At 39.2% G+C, this 16236-nt stretch overlaps 1 protein-coding gene across 1 annotated transcript in view; it reads left to right on the top strand.

Moving 5' to 3' along the window:
• Window positions 1-16236, top strand: part of svild (supervillin d) — a 41960-nt gene that overhangs the window by 13632 nt on the left and 12092 nt on the right. The window contains exons 3-8 of the mRNA XM_068305161.1: window positions 5164-5198; window positions 9201-9256; window positions 10749-10852; window positions 11809-11887; window positions 13417-13913; window positions 14581-14713. Of these exons, the coding sequence (XP_068161262.1) occupies window positions 5164-5198; window positions 9201-9256; window positions 10749-10852; window positions 11809-11887; window positions 13417-13913; window positions 14581-14713 (904 nt within the window). The remainder of the gene's footprint in view (window positions 1-5163; window positions 5199-9200; window positions 9257-10748; window positions 10853-11808; window positions 11888-13416; window positions 13914-14580; window positions 14714-16236) is intronic.

Raw genomic sequence — 16236 nt, 5'->3', positions numbered from 1 at the left:
AGTATTTTACTTTGTACACATAGGCAGACGTGTCTGCTCTTGAAAAATATCCTGAGGGAATGACAAAAAAGAGAAGCACTGAGTTGGACAGAGTGTTGAGATACTGCCAGAGATTGGTGATTATTAGGGTTGGATAAGAGTTGTGTTTGACTTTTCATGCCCTTCACCAAGTGAAGCAAGATGGTGACTCATGGGTTGAGTGTGGATCAATTATTTTATCCAACAGGGAAAGACAAGTCTTATCCTGTAATAGACTTAGATATTAAATTCTGCATATTTCTGTGATTCTTGCCCATTAAGTGTTCACTTGAAGCTTTTTTTAAATGAAATGATGCCAAAGTGAATTATTGAACTTGAATTTTTTTAGAAGAACCAGTTTTGGAGTTCACTGCCGATATGGATTTATTTATTTTTTCACATTTGGCAACTTTCATCTGTTTAGCAAGGAGTTATGAGCACATCTTTAATTACAGAGAGCATGAAAGTGGGTTGACTTGTTTACGTGTTGGTCTTACATGCCTGTCATGGTTCCTTTTAATTTAGTAGGTTTTGTTATGACATTTGCTGCGCAAACTTTCATGCAAATTTTCAAAGCGTACTGCTTTGAAAATGGGCATTGACCTAAAACAGCCATCTAATCAGAGATTTATTTGGAGACTATACTTAATATGCTTTATCAAATCAAAAGTCCAATTCTTAAATAGTTTTTTACAATGATACAGATCACTCTGAACTGTACATTGTCAGATGTCATGCTGACTGGCAGGTAATTAATAATCAGAGCCTCACATATGCCATATTTACTTTTGACAGCAAAACGGCTGACTCTGTTCTAGAAATAGCATAAAGGAAGCCGGGACTCAACTGGTCCAATGATAGTGGAGACCATCAACATGTTTATCTGCCCTAGACAAGATTCTTTCCCTGCTAAACATGCAGTTGATGGGTGACATTCCAAAAAAACTACTACATTGGTTCAGTTTTCATTCTTTGTAACTTTGAAAAAATGCAGATTGCACTGTCCCATTACCGCAGCTCTCTGAATGCCTTAAGTTAATTCAAAAGAAAACACAGTATTATCATGTTCCATGATTTGTGATAATTGAACCACAGTAAAGATGTCACAACACTGCTTACACAGATGTGAATATACACAAACAGAAAAACAAAACTACACATGCGTACATTGCACATACAGTGTTTCTTTAGTGCCTTTGTCGTACTATGAAATGGAGAACATAAATATGAAAAGACTTAAAATTAACACTGCACACACAAACTACTGTGCCATTACACTGTCTGTACTTCAATGCAGGTTATACATAGAGCAGAAGAAAATACAATGAATTGTTAACTTGTTCTTCTTCTTCCCTTCGTGAGACAGTCTTTCATGCTTTTAGTGAGTGTGGGAGACTTGCAGTGCTCCTCACTCTTCTAACGAATGTTTTTAATCTGTTCAGTGAAAATTTTAGTATCAATTTTAGTATTTTTAGTATTAGGAATTTCATCTTCATCATCTACATCTGGGTACAAAAAATCGAATCAAAGAAAGTAACAGCTTTTAAATTTTATCTCTGGAGAGGCAAAACTAGCTCTGTGACCAGGAAGAGGAGAATTGAAAACAATACTGTGAAAGAAGCAGCTACTGTTTTTTGCTGTAACATCAGATGTTGCTTAAAACTAGAATTTGGTTTCTATAAAATGACAAAAGACCTAAATAACTTTAGGAACATCTGGTGTCACAAAAATGTCCTATGCACTTTAGTTGATGATCAACTCACTTTTGCAAACTTCCTGATATAATACACTAATTTTTAAATTGTATTTCCTTTCATTTAATGGTTTTTAGTGTTTTTGAAGCACTTAAGTTCTTTCATCTAATGAAAAATTGTAAAATGTTCTGAATGTGATTGAAGTTTTTTGCAAAAATCAAAAAAAATCTTTTCCTTTCGGGCTTTTCCCTTCAGGGGTCGCCACAGCTAATCAGTTGCCTCCATCTAACCCTGTCTTCTGCATCCTCTTCTCTCACACCAACAACCTTCATGTCCTCTTTCATTACATCCATAAACCTCCTCTTTGGTCTTCCTCTAGGCCTCCTGCCTGGCAGTTCAAAACCCAGCATCCTTCTACCAATATATTCACTATATCTCTCCTCTGGACATGTCCAAACCATCTCAGTTTGGCCTCTCTGACATTATCTCCAAAAAACCTCTAACGTGCTGTTCCTCTGGTGTACTCATACCTGATCCTATCCTTCCTGGTCACTCCCAAAGAGAACCTCAGCATCTTCATCTCTGCTACCTCCAGCTCTATCCCATGTCTTTTCCGCAGTGACACTGACTCTAGACCAAACAACATTGCTGGTCTCACCACAGATTTGTACACCTTTCCTTTCATTTTAGCTGAAACTCTTCTATCACACATCACACCTGACACTTTTCTCCACCCGTACCATCCTATCTGTACAGGCTTCTTCACCTCTTTTCCACACTCTCCATTGCTCTGGACTGTTGACCCTAAGTACTTAAAATCCTCCACCTTCTTGATCTCTTCTCCCTGTAACCTCACTCTTCCACTTGGGTCCCTCTCATTCACACACATGTACTCTGTCTCCACCTCTCTAGCTTCTCCTCCACCTGTTCCCTGCTCTCACTGCAGATCACAATGTCATCTGCAAACATCATAGTCCATGGAGATTCCTGTCTAACCTCGTCTGTCAGCCTGTCCATCACCAAAGCGAACAAGAAGGGGCTCAGAGCTGATCCCGAATGCAGTCCCACCTCCACCTTGAACTCCTCTGTCACACCTACAGCACACCTCACCACTATCTTACAGTCGTCATACATGTCCTCCACCGCTCTAACATACTTCTCTGGCAAAGAATTGTTAACTAAATCCAAGTAATTTCTTGCATTTGAATTTGAATAACATAACGAAGCATCTTGAGCATGGGGTTTATTTTTAGAATTGGTTGCTAACATGGTTGGATGGGGTATGTCCACATAGCTGCAGCATTTCAGACTTGTTTTACATGTCACATGAGTTTCCCAGCAGTCGAGTACATAAATTGGAGACATTAAAAAAAAATAATTTAGTGATGCCAGAGTTAGCATTATATCCCCCCTTTTTTATATACTTTATCCTATTTCCTTGTCTCACTGCCTGACTTAATGCTTTGCATGCTTGACAATTTAATGGAGTAAATACAGGTTTTCTGTGCATGATTAATGACTCTCCAGCCTTGTTTAGAATGTGGGTTTAACTTTTCTCCCCTCAGCTTCCCCTCATTAATCTGCTGCATTGCTGTTCCTCGTCCACACGTTGGACTGCACTCTACTCTTCAAGTGTGCTGATCTTTTATGGCAGGGTACAGCTGACGCATGCAGCCCCTCCCAATCAGCTGGCAGCAAATAGTGGGTGGGGTTGATGTGTCACTGAATACTACTGCAGAGGGGGATGTTAAGTTCTGATGTTTAATACACTGGTTTCCTTCTGTTGCTTTACCTAAGTTGTTGATGCGCCTACATCCTTTTGTGATCTACAGGCTCTGAATGTTTTGGCATGCCATTTTTACTCTCCCCGTTAAATCACAAATCTCTTGCCAGCCCAAAACTATTAAAAAGTTTACGTGCCAGCCAAACCAAAACCCCACAACTCATAATTATATACGGTTTCTACAATTATTTTTAAGCAATGTTTGGGACACCGATATGTCAACAATCCCAAGTAAAGTCTATAGAACTGAAGTGCTTTCGTATATGACTAGCATTTAGTTGTATACTAAAGTACTCCATCACAAGTGCCTGTCAGATAGTTATATATAATTTTAGAAAGAACTTACTGACATCAGAAGTAGGGGTGTTTATCTGACAGTGGCTATAATTTTGAAACCATCCGTCACACATTCACTCCTACTTTTAATGTGATTGGTCACGTGTGTGAAGGCAGCAACGTAAATGTACTGGTGTTCCAACTTCTCTGATTATGTGCACTACATAAACTAAATTGTGTCTCCCACTACATTGTGATGACTAGAGTTTCACTTTACCCTCAGACATTTTGCCTTCCATTGTTATACAGACTAATTCTTTTTCAGTGTTGTCAGTATAAAATCATTAGATAATATGAATGATGTGTAGATACCTTTCCTGCATGTTTAAAACCAAGTGAGAATGAGTCAGTGACACTTTTGTCTTGACAAGTGCCATAGTCAAATCCACCAACCTATGAAGACTTCTCTTGTGTTCAAACATTCACCAGATTCTGATTCTGCCGTTGCCATTTTGGAGCTATTGTGCCACTAGAAGCTCACAATACAAGTTGCACCTTGCTGGTTTGTTGTCACAATGTCAACACATTTTTAGCACAATGCAAGATGTTGTTAGCGTCAGAATCATTGTTAATGTGTTGATTTTTCTCACAATGACAACATGTGTGCTAAGTCAATGTCAGTGTTAATGGTGAAAAATATGTATGTTGTGTATAAATGCTACGTTTGACAATAAAGTTGACCATGACTATGACGTGTGCATCACTCACTGTCAGATGGTGAACTAAAACTACTCCTGTGATCTTAAGCACTCCACAGCACCTTTGTTCACAACTCTTGATGCAGGCTTAATGAAGCATAGTTCTGTGAATTGCTAAATGGGTCTGACTTCATTTGGCAAATTGTGACCGTTTACTTGATTGTGTTCCAAGTCTGAGCGTCAGCTTGGGTCCAATTCCCTTTTTCTGGTGACCTCTGACCCCCACCCTGATGTCCCATGTGGTTGTCTATTGTTATGGAAGAGGTTGTCTCTCTTCCTCCTGTTACACCATCGCTGCTGTCCCACAGACAGCTGCTGTCCCCATCCATATTTAATGCCATTGCGCAGAGATCAATAGTCATTTTCAGAAGTTGCATGGACATTGCTGTTCATTACTGCCAACATGAGACTGGAACGTCTGCTTTAATAAATGCAACATAACCGTTCTGCAGCATCTGTTATGGTTTTATTGTACCTATCTAAATGTGGCTTCTGTATACCTTTTTTAAAATTATGATTGTGCAAGTACAATTCTAATTTTCGTTCTCAAATATCAACTGGAAATGACAAACAGTTTCTGTCGCCACTTCAGTATGCTGTAGAGTGATCTCATTTCTCTTTCTCTCTCTCCTAGGCTGATGGAAAGTGATGACACAGAGGAGCCAAAGGGTAAGACGAACTCTCCACTTTCACTGCACTCAGATCATCTTTTGTTCTATTGACTGCTTCATCGCTGAACTCAATTCATTCTTTTTCCGAACTGCTTTAACCACCGTAGCGGGTCACAGGAAGCTGAAGCCTATCCCAGCTGTCTTAGGGCGTGTGGGCAAACTCGGGGCGTGATGCCAGTGCGCCGCGGAGCCACACAAAGACACACAACCACTCACACTCACACACTATGGGCAATTTAAATGGACAATTAACCTGAAGCGCAGGTTTTTGGAGGTGGGAGGAAGCCGGAGGACCAAGAGAGAATACAGGGAGAACATGCAAACTCCACACAGATCGGGACTCATACCCGGACTCGCCTTGTTGTGCGGCGACAGTGCTACCCACTGCACCACCGTGCCGCCCCATCACTGAACTCATTCAAGCTTTTTCTATTGCCTGGTATTCAGGGAGTACTGGGATGACTGTAAATCTTATACTTCTGACCTTGTTTATACACTGCCTGGCCAAAAAAAAAGTCGCCATCCAGAAAAGTCACACCCTCTCATATGTTGTTGGACTGCATTTAGCTTTGATTACAGCATGCATTAACTGGGATATTGTTTTGATGAGTTAATGCAATATCACAAGAGTTATTTCCATCCAGAGATGCAATATTTTTCCATATTTTTCATCAAGATGTTGCATTTATGATGATGGGGTCTGACGACTATGTAAAGCCATCTCCAGCATTCCTTGAGATTCGTTTTTCAAAGAATCTCAACGAGTTTAAGGTCTGGACTCTGTGGTGGCCAATCCATGTATGAAAATGACGTCTCATGCTCCCTGAGCCCCTCCCTCACAATTTTAGCCCAATGAATCCTGACATCTTGGAACATGCCCGTTCGGGTCAGGTCTAGGTTCAGCAACAGTGTGTGTTATAAGAATGAGATCAGCTGATTACCTGAATATACTGAATGACCAGGTTATTCCATCAATGGATTATTTCTTCTCCAAAGGCATGGGTTAATGCATGCTGTAATCAAAGCTAAATGCAGTCCAACAAAATATGAGAGGGTGTGACTTTTTGTGATGGCGACTTTTTTTTTGGCCAGGCAGTGTACATGTCTGTGCCTCTGTTTTTTCATTTTGTACTTTAAAGTGAACGTTTCACTTCAGGCTGTTGTAATCTTTGTCCAAAAAGTAAAAACGAGGGTCATAATATTTGGAGAAGTTGAGAGATCGTGATCTCGTGGGTGCGTACTTTCATCTGTGTGTGTTCCTTAGCAAATGTTTGATCATATGCGATTAGAATGGATATTTCTTTCAGCCGACTCACATTACAAACTAAATTTGGAGCCTGCTGCTATAAAGAGAAGGAAATGGCTGCTTTTGTACATAGGCAGCTGGCTGTGCCCACAGAATGAGTCTCTGTATTATTGGCCTCCAGCTTCTTAGCTCATGGCTGGCTTGCCTGTCTGCATTTGATTTTTGATTTGGGTATTGTAAGTGTGTTTATGCAACCTGCTGTTCAAAAGAAAAAATGACAATGACATAGAGAGATGATAGGGAGGTTTCTGGTCTAAACTTGCAGGGTTATTTCAGAATTGTGAAATCAGTGTAGTGGAAAATGTCAAATTGATTGATTATGCAACTGTCAGGCACAGAACTCTACTAACCAAATGGTATCAGTACTACCGAGTACTGCTTGAGATTACATTAAACAGTGCTAAATGTTAGTATAGGTAGTCCTCAAGATAGCAACATCAGACTTACGAACATCTGTAGATACAAACAACCTGACACAACCTAAGCCGAGCAGCGGCGCTCTATGCGCTCGACAATCTCTATAATGGCAGTTTGTAGGTTGAGGACTACCTCAACATGCAGGTTTCATTACAAGTATAGAAATGCAAAGATAACCAAAGAGACACCTGGTCAAACCTGTTCTGTCAAACAAATCAGTTTATGTAAATCAATACAACAACTCAAGTTTATTTTTTTACAGTGCTGCAACTTGTAATGACAATCACGGTCTGAAATGAGGGCTCTTGAATTACATCCAATCTAACTGTTCATGTTAGCAAATCAGCTGTTGTTCAAACTCTATCTCAGCCTTCATAGATGTACTCTAGCAGCATATATGTTTCTGTCAGTCACAACAAACAATGCTGAATTCCATTTCTGTGTTGTGGCTCAGGCCCACAGGAGCATGCAGTTTTTCCTCTATTCACAGTCTTGTCAGTTTAATCCCCATATCCTTTTACAATGTCAAAGTGTCCTTCTGAAAGACACTGAACCTCAACATTTTTGATGTTAAGTCTAGCACACCCGGACTTTGTGGCTAGACCTTGCAAAGCCCTACAGATAAGTGTTCCATAAATGTCATCACTTACTGGGTTTTAATTGATTACCTGTTAGAGATTAGCTGATAAGCTGAAAAAAAGACTTCACTTCTCTGACTGGATGACAGACAAGTTAAAATTGTAATGAAACCCAAGCAGAAAGAGGAACAAAGATCAGTGTTTGTCTTCAATTGAGATATGAGTGTGTATGTATTTGAAGACAAGAGTGCGTGTGAGCATCGGCAATGTGTTGACATGGCTGATGATGCTTCCTGTCAAAGCTGGCATAGGATTTACTGCTCCAAGCCAAAATCTCTCTCTGGAGTTAAGGAGTTTCCTTAACTCCAGTGGCTGTTGCACAGTGCAGCAATACAGATGCTAAAGCATTGTGTAAAATTAATTGACTCAGATCACAGCACAATCACACTAAAATCCTTTGGTACTAATCAAAAATGAAAACACTGCTGGCCTTGAAATTCCAAATTCTAATTCAGTAATCTCTCAGTGGCTGTAACTGGTAGATGGATGGCAACACTTGTGGAAACCTCAGTAATCTTAAGTGGAGGTTTTTTCCATCTCTTGAGTTTTAATTTTTCTCTCTCTAGTGCTGACTTGAATGTTGGATGGATGATGTAACAAGTATTGGACTGGAGTCATAAGTAAAAAAAAACAAGAGAGGGAGAGTGTAGTCAGATTGGAGTCACTGGTCTGCGGTGCAGAACGTTGCATCACCTGAACTAAATCACGCCAAGGTCTGGACAGCAGGGGAGCTTGGAAACATAAATCAGATTAATATTATGACCTCAGCAGAACATTTTTATTTCAGTTGGAAAATGGGAGTTTGACAGAATTTTGCATGCTCCCATTCTTTCTTGGATTGGGGGGTGTTATAAAAAATGACAGAGTGGGAGAGCAGGTTTTGAGTGGGCTGACTTAAGAAATTTGTGTTATTTTGGAAGATTTAATGGCTTTCTTTTGCTTGGATTAAGAGATCATAGTCTTACAGCTGTTTTTGATGAGACAGCTAAGAAATAGACGAAACAATTCCCACGAGAAATTCCTCTAACACATACAATATGCTGAACTATAGTCATTATTTCTTTTTCCATTTTCTTACCATAAAGTGGAAAGTCCAGTGTAACCCCGAGACTTTTTTTGACCCATCCTGAATTTAAGGGTTTATCTTTACTCGAATTGCCTTTTCTAATTCAGAGTCAGGAAAGGAAATCAATAAGATCTCATTAGTCAGGTTTCGAGTCCACATGTTTCCTCCATCTAACTCTGTCTTGTGAATCCTCTACTCTCACACCAACTACCTTCATGTCCTCTTTCACTACATCCATAGTGAAGGAGAGGACACTATCCATCCTGGTCACTCCCAAAGAGACTGTCAGCATCTTCATCTCTGCTACCTCCAGCTCTGTCTCCATCTTTTTTCTCAGTGCTGTTCACCTACCATCTGATGCACATTGTTGTCTGATGTTGTTTAACATTCCAGTTCCTTTTCAGCAAGTGTCTTTCAAAGGCATATCATCTGGTCAGAGGGGTTGTATTTAGTGTTTTAAATATTCATATTAACATATTTCACTGGAAGCAAGTAAACATCTCTTTACTGCTGTATTCATGTTTGTGTGTGTGCGTGTGCGTGTGCGTGTGTGCGCGCGCATCTTGTTTTCAGTTGATGAAAAACCTGAGGATTCTGCCAAGAGGGCCTCCAAGATGTCACTTTTTAAGGTATGACCACTTAATTTTGGCTTCTAATTCCTTTTATTTAAATGTTTTTCCATTATTTATTTTAATTAGTTACCTTGTGTGTGATATATCATAAGTGCATTTTCTTTGTTTATTTGAAAATAGAATTGAATAACTTTAAATGTTTTTTTAAGCGATAACAATTATCTGTTATGACTGTAAATTTACCCAGCGCTGGTCCCAACACATCAGGTTGTCGGGTTTGCTCGCTGTTTCCCCCCACGAGTCAAATAAAATTGTCAGTGCTCCAAAGGGCAGCACACATTAAATCAAACCCAAGCTTCAAAACATCAATTCATAATGATGTCACAGGTGCATTTTTCTAAACTCCAGATATTTTTTTATGTCCCTTGGTGATTTACTTCCAGTCCTTTCCCTTGCAGCTGTTGTACGCTTCAACTCTGCCTGAAAGTTTGCTCCATTAATAACAGATTTAGTTGTTGCATACAGCACTGAGCTGTCCTGCACCTGTATCGAAACCTTGCCAAAGATAAAAACGCACTTTTCACTAGAGGTCTTAAGAATGAGGTGGGAAGAGAGGTCTATAGAGGTAAAAGATCCGCTTAAATGAAATCAAATGAAATCAACTTTATTTAGGACTGAAAAGCTGATAATGTCCCTTATCTTATTGGAAATGTAGTATATTCTTATGCACAGATGTTTACTTAAAATACAGGGATTATGACACTTTCCCATACTGCTTGAGTTTCAGAAGTGACTAGGTTTCATAATATTAGATGTAAATTGCTCTAACTTGGCCTCTAAAGATCATGAGAAGTGCCAAGGTCGGCCAAGTGAACCCAGATGGCAGCAGATTTTTCTGACCAAAAACCTGCTGGAAAAGCAAGCAGGTTTTTAGCTTTGTACTTCAGGTTTTACCTCTCCTTCCTTTGATCTGATCCAGAGTTCTTATTATTTTAAGATGTTTGTCTTGAAAGTCAAGAGCAATGATGGATGCCTTTTTGCTGTCATCACTTTTCTCTAATCGATCAGTTCTCCAACCCAGCTGAAAGTCAATGAGTTGGTGACTCCTGCAGGAGAATAGGAGAAGGGTTAGAGAATGTCTGCTCTCTGGAACAGATTGAGTCAATAAAATGTCTACATTAAGACTTTTTAATGATTGATTCGATGGCTTAATTTCCTTGGTATTAAAAACATGTTATCAATGTTTCATAAAAGTTTCATATTTATATTAAGAGAGTGTCTTTTAATATTTAAGAGGCTTCTAATTTTATAGGCTTTCTTTTATTTTGTGAGAAAACGGCATTGATTTCTGTTTCTAGGCTCACTACATGTCTTAACCTCCGGGCCACAATACTGGCAAAAGTTTCCACACAGTCGCACAGTTCAGTTTGTGTTTTGGAAAGAAATCTGTTTCTATCAAAAATTTTTATTGATGTACTTTTTTGAAAAACAACAAATGAAATCCAATTATTATTTGTGTAGATAATCTAACCTCTTATAATATCTATAGGAGCCAGAGGACTCGGATGAAGGAAGCAGCAGCAAAAGAACACATGACAAGCTGAAGTGTCAGCTAAAGAACAGTGATGGAGAGGAAGAGGAATCCTCCACCAGGTAGGCAGGTTCACGAAAGTTGCCTTCATCGAGGACCATCAATCTCACTTGTATGATGTATGGTCATGCGTTTTACTACTTTTATGGGGATTGGTTATGTAGTTTTGGCATGATTAGGATGGGCTTGCACTAGGAGCTAGTATGATTAAGCCACTGTGGCTCAGTGTAAAATAATTGAGTAAGCCACAAAAAGCCACATTCTGTGTCCAAGACAGCGGCTTGCTATAATAGCAAATAAAACTTACAAGTAAACATTGAATAATACCAAGAATCAAATTTATTAAAATCAAAGTGTCTAAGTCAAAGTTAAAATGCCTTGTAGTCGAAGTAAAACTTACAAGTAAACATTGAGTAATATATATTGAATGACTGTATCTTCACGTAGTGAATGCAAGTTTTCAATTGTTGGGGGGTGTAAAACCACGCTCGTCGTGGGGGGATACCCCCCCCCCGGGAATTTTTTTTTAGAAAATGGGGTTGTTTTCCTGCATTCTGAGGGCAAAATCTTCTGTTCAGTTTACTTACAAAAATACACTAAAGTCAACAGTTCAAGCTTAACTATCTTTATTTCTATCCTACTTTATGCAGGTATACAGCAAATGTGAGATTCAAGTTTTAGCCTTTTTTTCCGAAAAATACACAGGCTAAAAACCTTGTAGCCATATGGAATTTACTTTGCCCATGGCGAAGTGGCAAATGGCTAGCGCAAGCCCAGTTAGGGGACAGTTTGTTCGTGAATAACCAAATGATGGACATAGGAGAGATGAACCTTCCTGGAAAGGAGTGAATCATCAGTTTATTGTTGATAATGTAGAGGCGATGCAAACACATGCTATTTCTTGTTGCTATTGTTGTGTTTTTGTGTCACTGCTCTTTCAAGCAGTTTAAAGTTAAGTTCCTTTCTGTTTGTTTCCACCATCTTTATCCTTCATCAATCCTTTTCTCTCATATTTCAGAGTCCATAAAAGTGATATAAGAAAGTTAAGGGATGAAGAGACCACAGATGCATACACTACCACTTTGGAGGACAAGAAGGTCATTACTCTTTGTTATTTTATACAAAAGTTAATGTTTTATAAAGACGAAATATTGACCTATTAACCATCTTAAAAACTCAAGCCCTCAAATATACAACTTGTGTATAAAAAAGAGATCACATTTTTTATCACTGCTATTGCAATTCTGAAAAATTTTCCACAGCGTGCAATACAATTCCAGGACTCTGACTTTGACTTTGGCTCCTCTTGCCGCCGTGTCTGGTTTAGCTTAGGCTTTTGGGTTTTTTTTAACTTGACATGTAGATTTTAGTTCATGTCACTCATATACATTTACACTGAACACACACACACACACACACACACACACACACACACACACACACACACACACACACACACACACACACACTTTAGCACAACGTTTTCTTACCTCACCCAAGTACTGAAAGTAGAGGGGGGGTGTTGGTATTAGATACCTACTGACCTCCTCATCAGGTGGTATCAGGATAGCAATGCACTTTTTTCTTTTTTCTCTCAAATCTACAAATAAACTATTTTCTTGTTTTTTCCTTCAGTCGATCGTCAAACGTTTTTTGATTTGATTTGACATGTTAAGAACTGTGCTTCTGCCTTAGTTTTTTTAAATTTTTATATCAGTATTACTTATAGATTACCGGTACAGGTATTGCCATTTTTTTAAGCAGCAATCAGTCCTCAATGGAAGAATGTATACAGACTATGTACATCAGACATTCTACATGGGAACCACCTGGTAAGCATTCTGCTCCTACTCTCATCTGGCCTCAGATCTCCCTTCATGTCCTTTTCAGTCTGAACTGGCTTTTGAATGGTCAATAGGTCGTCCATCTGCCGTTATATTATCTAGGCAATAAGATTGTGAAAACCATGAAAAACGGCATGTTTCATCTGGTAATTGCTTAAAGTTTTTCAAAATAATTGTATTTTGAGCCAGGTTTTGCTCTTTAAAACTCATATCCTAAAAAGTGTTGTGTCATACGTTTACAGTATTAGTCAATGTCACATATGCTATCTATTAACTTCTTTGTTCTGGGAAGCCACAGCAAACATATATGGTTCAAACAGATCTTGGTGAAATAACTACAGTCAATCCCGCTTAGTCTTTGATGACATTTGTTTATTTATTCCTTTTTTTTCTGCACCCATTCACTTTTCTTTCTCCTTTTTAATGAAAGGGATAATTTGTATTTATTTATACATTATAACCCCGTCAGGCTGTTCAATTGACACCCAGTAATCCAAAGTGTCTTGGTAACAGCGGTTAGTCACTAGAAACATAATTTGGACTGAAGAATATGAATATATGCTTTCATTTATTTAAAATCCTAAAACAAGCTTACAATAGGATTTTCACTGTTGATGTGGAAACTGCAGAGAGAAATCTTAGTCTGGTTACAGTTAAATGCTCGAATGAAAGCCTATAAAATACCCCTCAAATGGGATTGAAAAGGGAATGATCTTTTCCAGATACCATTTACATTATAGCTGTGGTTAAATTAAGTTTCTCTTTCTCCTTCTCTACACCAGGCTGACAAAGCTATCCCTATTAGCAAGAGGAGAGATGAGTCCCCCCCTCCATCTCCTCCCTCTCAGCCTGCGTCACTACAGCGCCAAGACTCTGGGCCTCGAGGCATTAAGGGAATCCTAAAGAAAGGCCGCTCCACCAGCGTGGAGTCTGACCACAGCGAGAGCTCCACGTCAGAGTGTCCTTTGGTTAGACAAAGCAGCATTACACTAAGCCACCATGAGAGCGAGGAGGAGCTGGAGGAGCAGACTGATGAAGAGACCAGTGAAGAAAATAACATGGAGGATGAGTCATTTACCGATGACCTCATAGATGGAGGGAACTTTAGTATTGACAGACAGCGGGAAGAGGAGAGCAGCAGTAGCAGCAGAGGCAGTTTTGAAGAAATGCAGAGTCCATTGCCTGATGACAGCCTGGAACAGACGTCCACAGTGTCAGAAGATACTGAAGAACTGGAGAGCAGCCTGGATGGAAGCCAAGGCTCCTCAGTCAAACAGAGGTCAATAGGTGTACTCAATATGATGCACTATGTATTGTGATGAGGTTTTAAGTGTCATGTCTTTTTTCAAAGCAATGAAAAGTGAAGAAAATGGTTTTTTTAATGATTTTATTTAGACCTGTACACACACTGTGATACTGAAGTAATAACTGATTCAGTCTATCAGATATTGTTATAATAGTGTTTGTTAATGGACAAACCTGACAGTGAGACAAGAACAGAAACAGCACTGGACAATAAAATCCATTTTTTGCACTGTTTAAATGTTGTGGATATATTTGTTTGATAAATATAACCACTGCGTCTAAACAGTTTGGGTGGTTTCGACAGGAGGATGGTAGCGAGTATGATTAATGTTATGTGCTTTTTATTGATAACCTCGCTTTGCCTCGCCAAGCTATGTCTATGGCTAGCTGCTAATTCATGTTTCTCACTTCCTAAAAGGCAGAGAGAATGACCTGAGAGGAGAGGAGGTGATATTCAGATTGGTCACTGTTACTGGATTAATTCAGATTTTACTAAGTGGTCAATGAAACAGTTTGATGAAGTTTGGAAAACTCAGAAACACACTTTTTACCATTACACTACTTTTTATCATCACAGATTTTTAAATATAAAAAAACACTAACTCATTTAATTGTTTAAATGATGTTGTTTTCCTTCTCAGGTTGTCCGAGTTTACAAATGAATGTGATCATAAGATCAGACCAAAGAAGGCCAGGCCATCTGAGCACATCAACACGTCATTGGCTGATCGCTTCAGTCAACTCCAAGATGCTGAAAACTCCTGGAAGAAAAAGGTAAGAATTGTTGCTGAGTCAGTGGTTAGGCAGTATGACTAATATATCAACAAAACTATAATTCGTGTTGGAGTCGGCTTATAAACGGGCAGTAATAAGCATATGTGACCATATCTTGAGGTGTCTCCTCAGCTTTTCTTTCTTCTTTTCTTCAGGGTTTAATTTTATTGATGTATTTTATTTTATTTTTTTGTGGGGACACCCCCCCCCCCTTTACTGAATCATCTTATTGGGTTTGCTGCCAAGAGGGTGTAAGGTTTGTAGGGCTTGGGGGTGCAGCGGATTTTTGAATGGTGATGCTTAAGCTCCAGATCTAGGGCTTAGCTCGCCTCCCAATGACACACACAACCTGACCAAACACCTCCAAGCCTGCTACAGCCTGCTTCCTTTCTCTTTACTCTCAAAGTTTAAAAAGCCACTCCTTGAGTAAGATTTTAATGGCTCTCAAATGTGCAGTATATTTGAGGGGCATTAAAAGCAGGAGCATTGAGGTCATACAGTTTTTAGTGTTTAATAGATGAACATTAAAATCACTGACATATTTTGAAGAAATGCAGACAAGTTTCAACATGCTGCTCTTCTAAACAAACAAGACCACCCCTACTGCTTTTTGAAGGGCAAAAACAACACCACACACTGTTATAATCACCTCGAGTCAGAAATGGTGCTGTAGTAGTGGAAAACCCTCATGTGTGCCGCAAGAAATATCTTCCAAACAATCAGCTGCACTCGAAGATTGAAGTGATGTCATGTTTATTCACAGACTGTCTCTCAGCTTGATTGTCGAGATAAATCATCCTCATTTGGGATTTCTGGTTTGAGCCTGCATTCAAGCATAACATAACCATAGAATAAATCCATTCTAAGTCTGGAAAAAGCCACTTTATAAGTAAGTAATAACATCCAAAACAAGTGAAATCACCAGTCAGTCAAATTCTGAAAACGTAGGCCATTTTAGATTTGTGTGGTGTGCCTTAATTACAATTAATTGAATGAAAAGCTGTTAGAAACTGAAATATTTCCTTACTGGTATCCAAACTGTCTGTGAGTCTGGCGTTAATGGATTGCTCTGGGCACTGCAGCTTCTGCTGTTCACCGATGAGACACAGACATCAGACATAATGCATGCTTTAACTAAATTATTACCTTTGATGACATGAAGCTATTAGCTACGGGGCATTTACTTGCATGCGATTATTTTTGTTACATTTCCACGTCTCCCTTGAGGAGAAGCCAATGGTTTCACATGTTTGAGGTGTGCCGTGTCATGTCCTACACCACCAAGCCAGAGCAGATGTTGCTGGTTGATATGTGGGAGACTAGGGAATGTAACATGCATTGTAGAGGCCGTGGTCAACCTCAGCTAGCTCCAGATGTTTCCTGTTAAGCTTACTAAGCTGTGCTTTACACTGCGATTGTATTGTAATATGAGGCCTTGTTGTAAAATCAACTTTAAGAGGTCTGTCTGCCTCTTTGCTGCAGATCATTAGGGGATGATAAATGGTATCTACATAAAAAAGTAA

This window comes from Antennarius striatus, chromosome 21 (genome assembly GCF_040054535.1).
Source record: "Antennarius striatus isolate MH-2024 chromosome 21, ASM4005453v1, whole genome shotgun sequence".
Taxonomy (NCBI): Eukaryota; Metazoa; Chordata; class Actinopteri; order Lophiiformes; family Antennariidae; genus Antennarius; species Antennarius striatus.
This window is presented reverse-complemented; position numbering and strand designations above follow the sequence as displayed.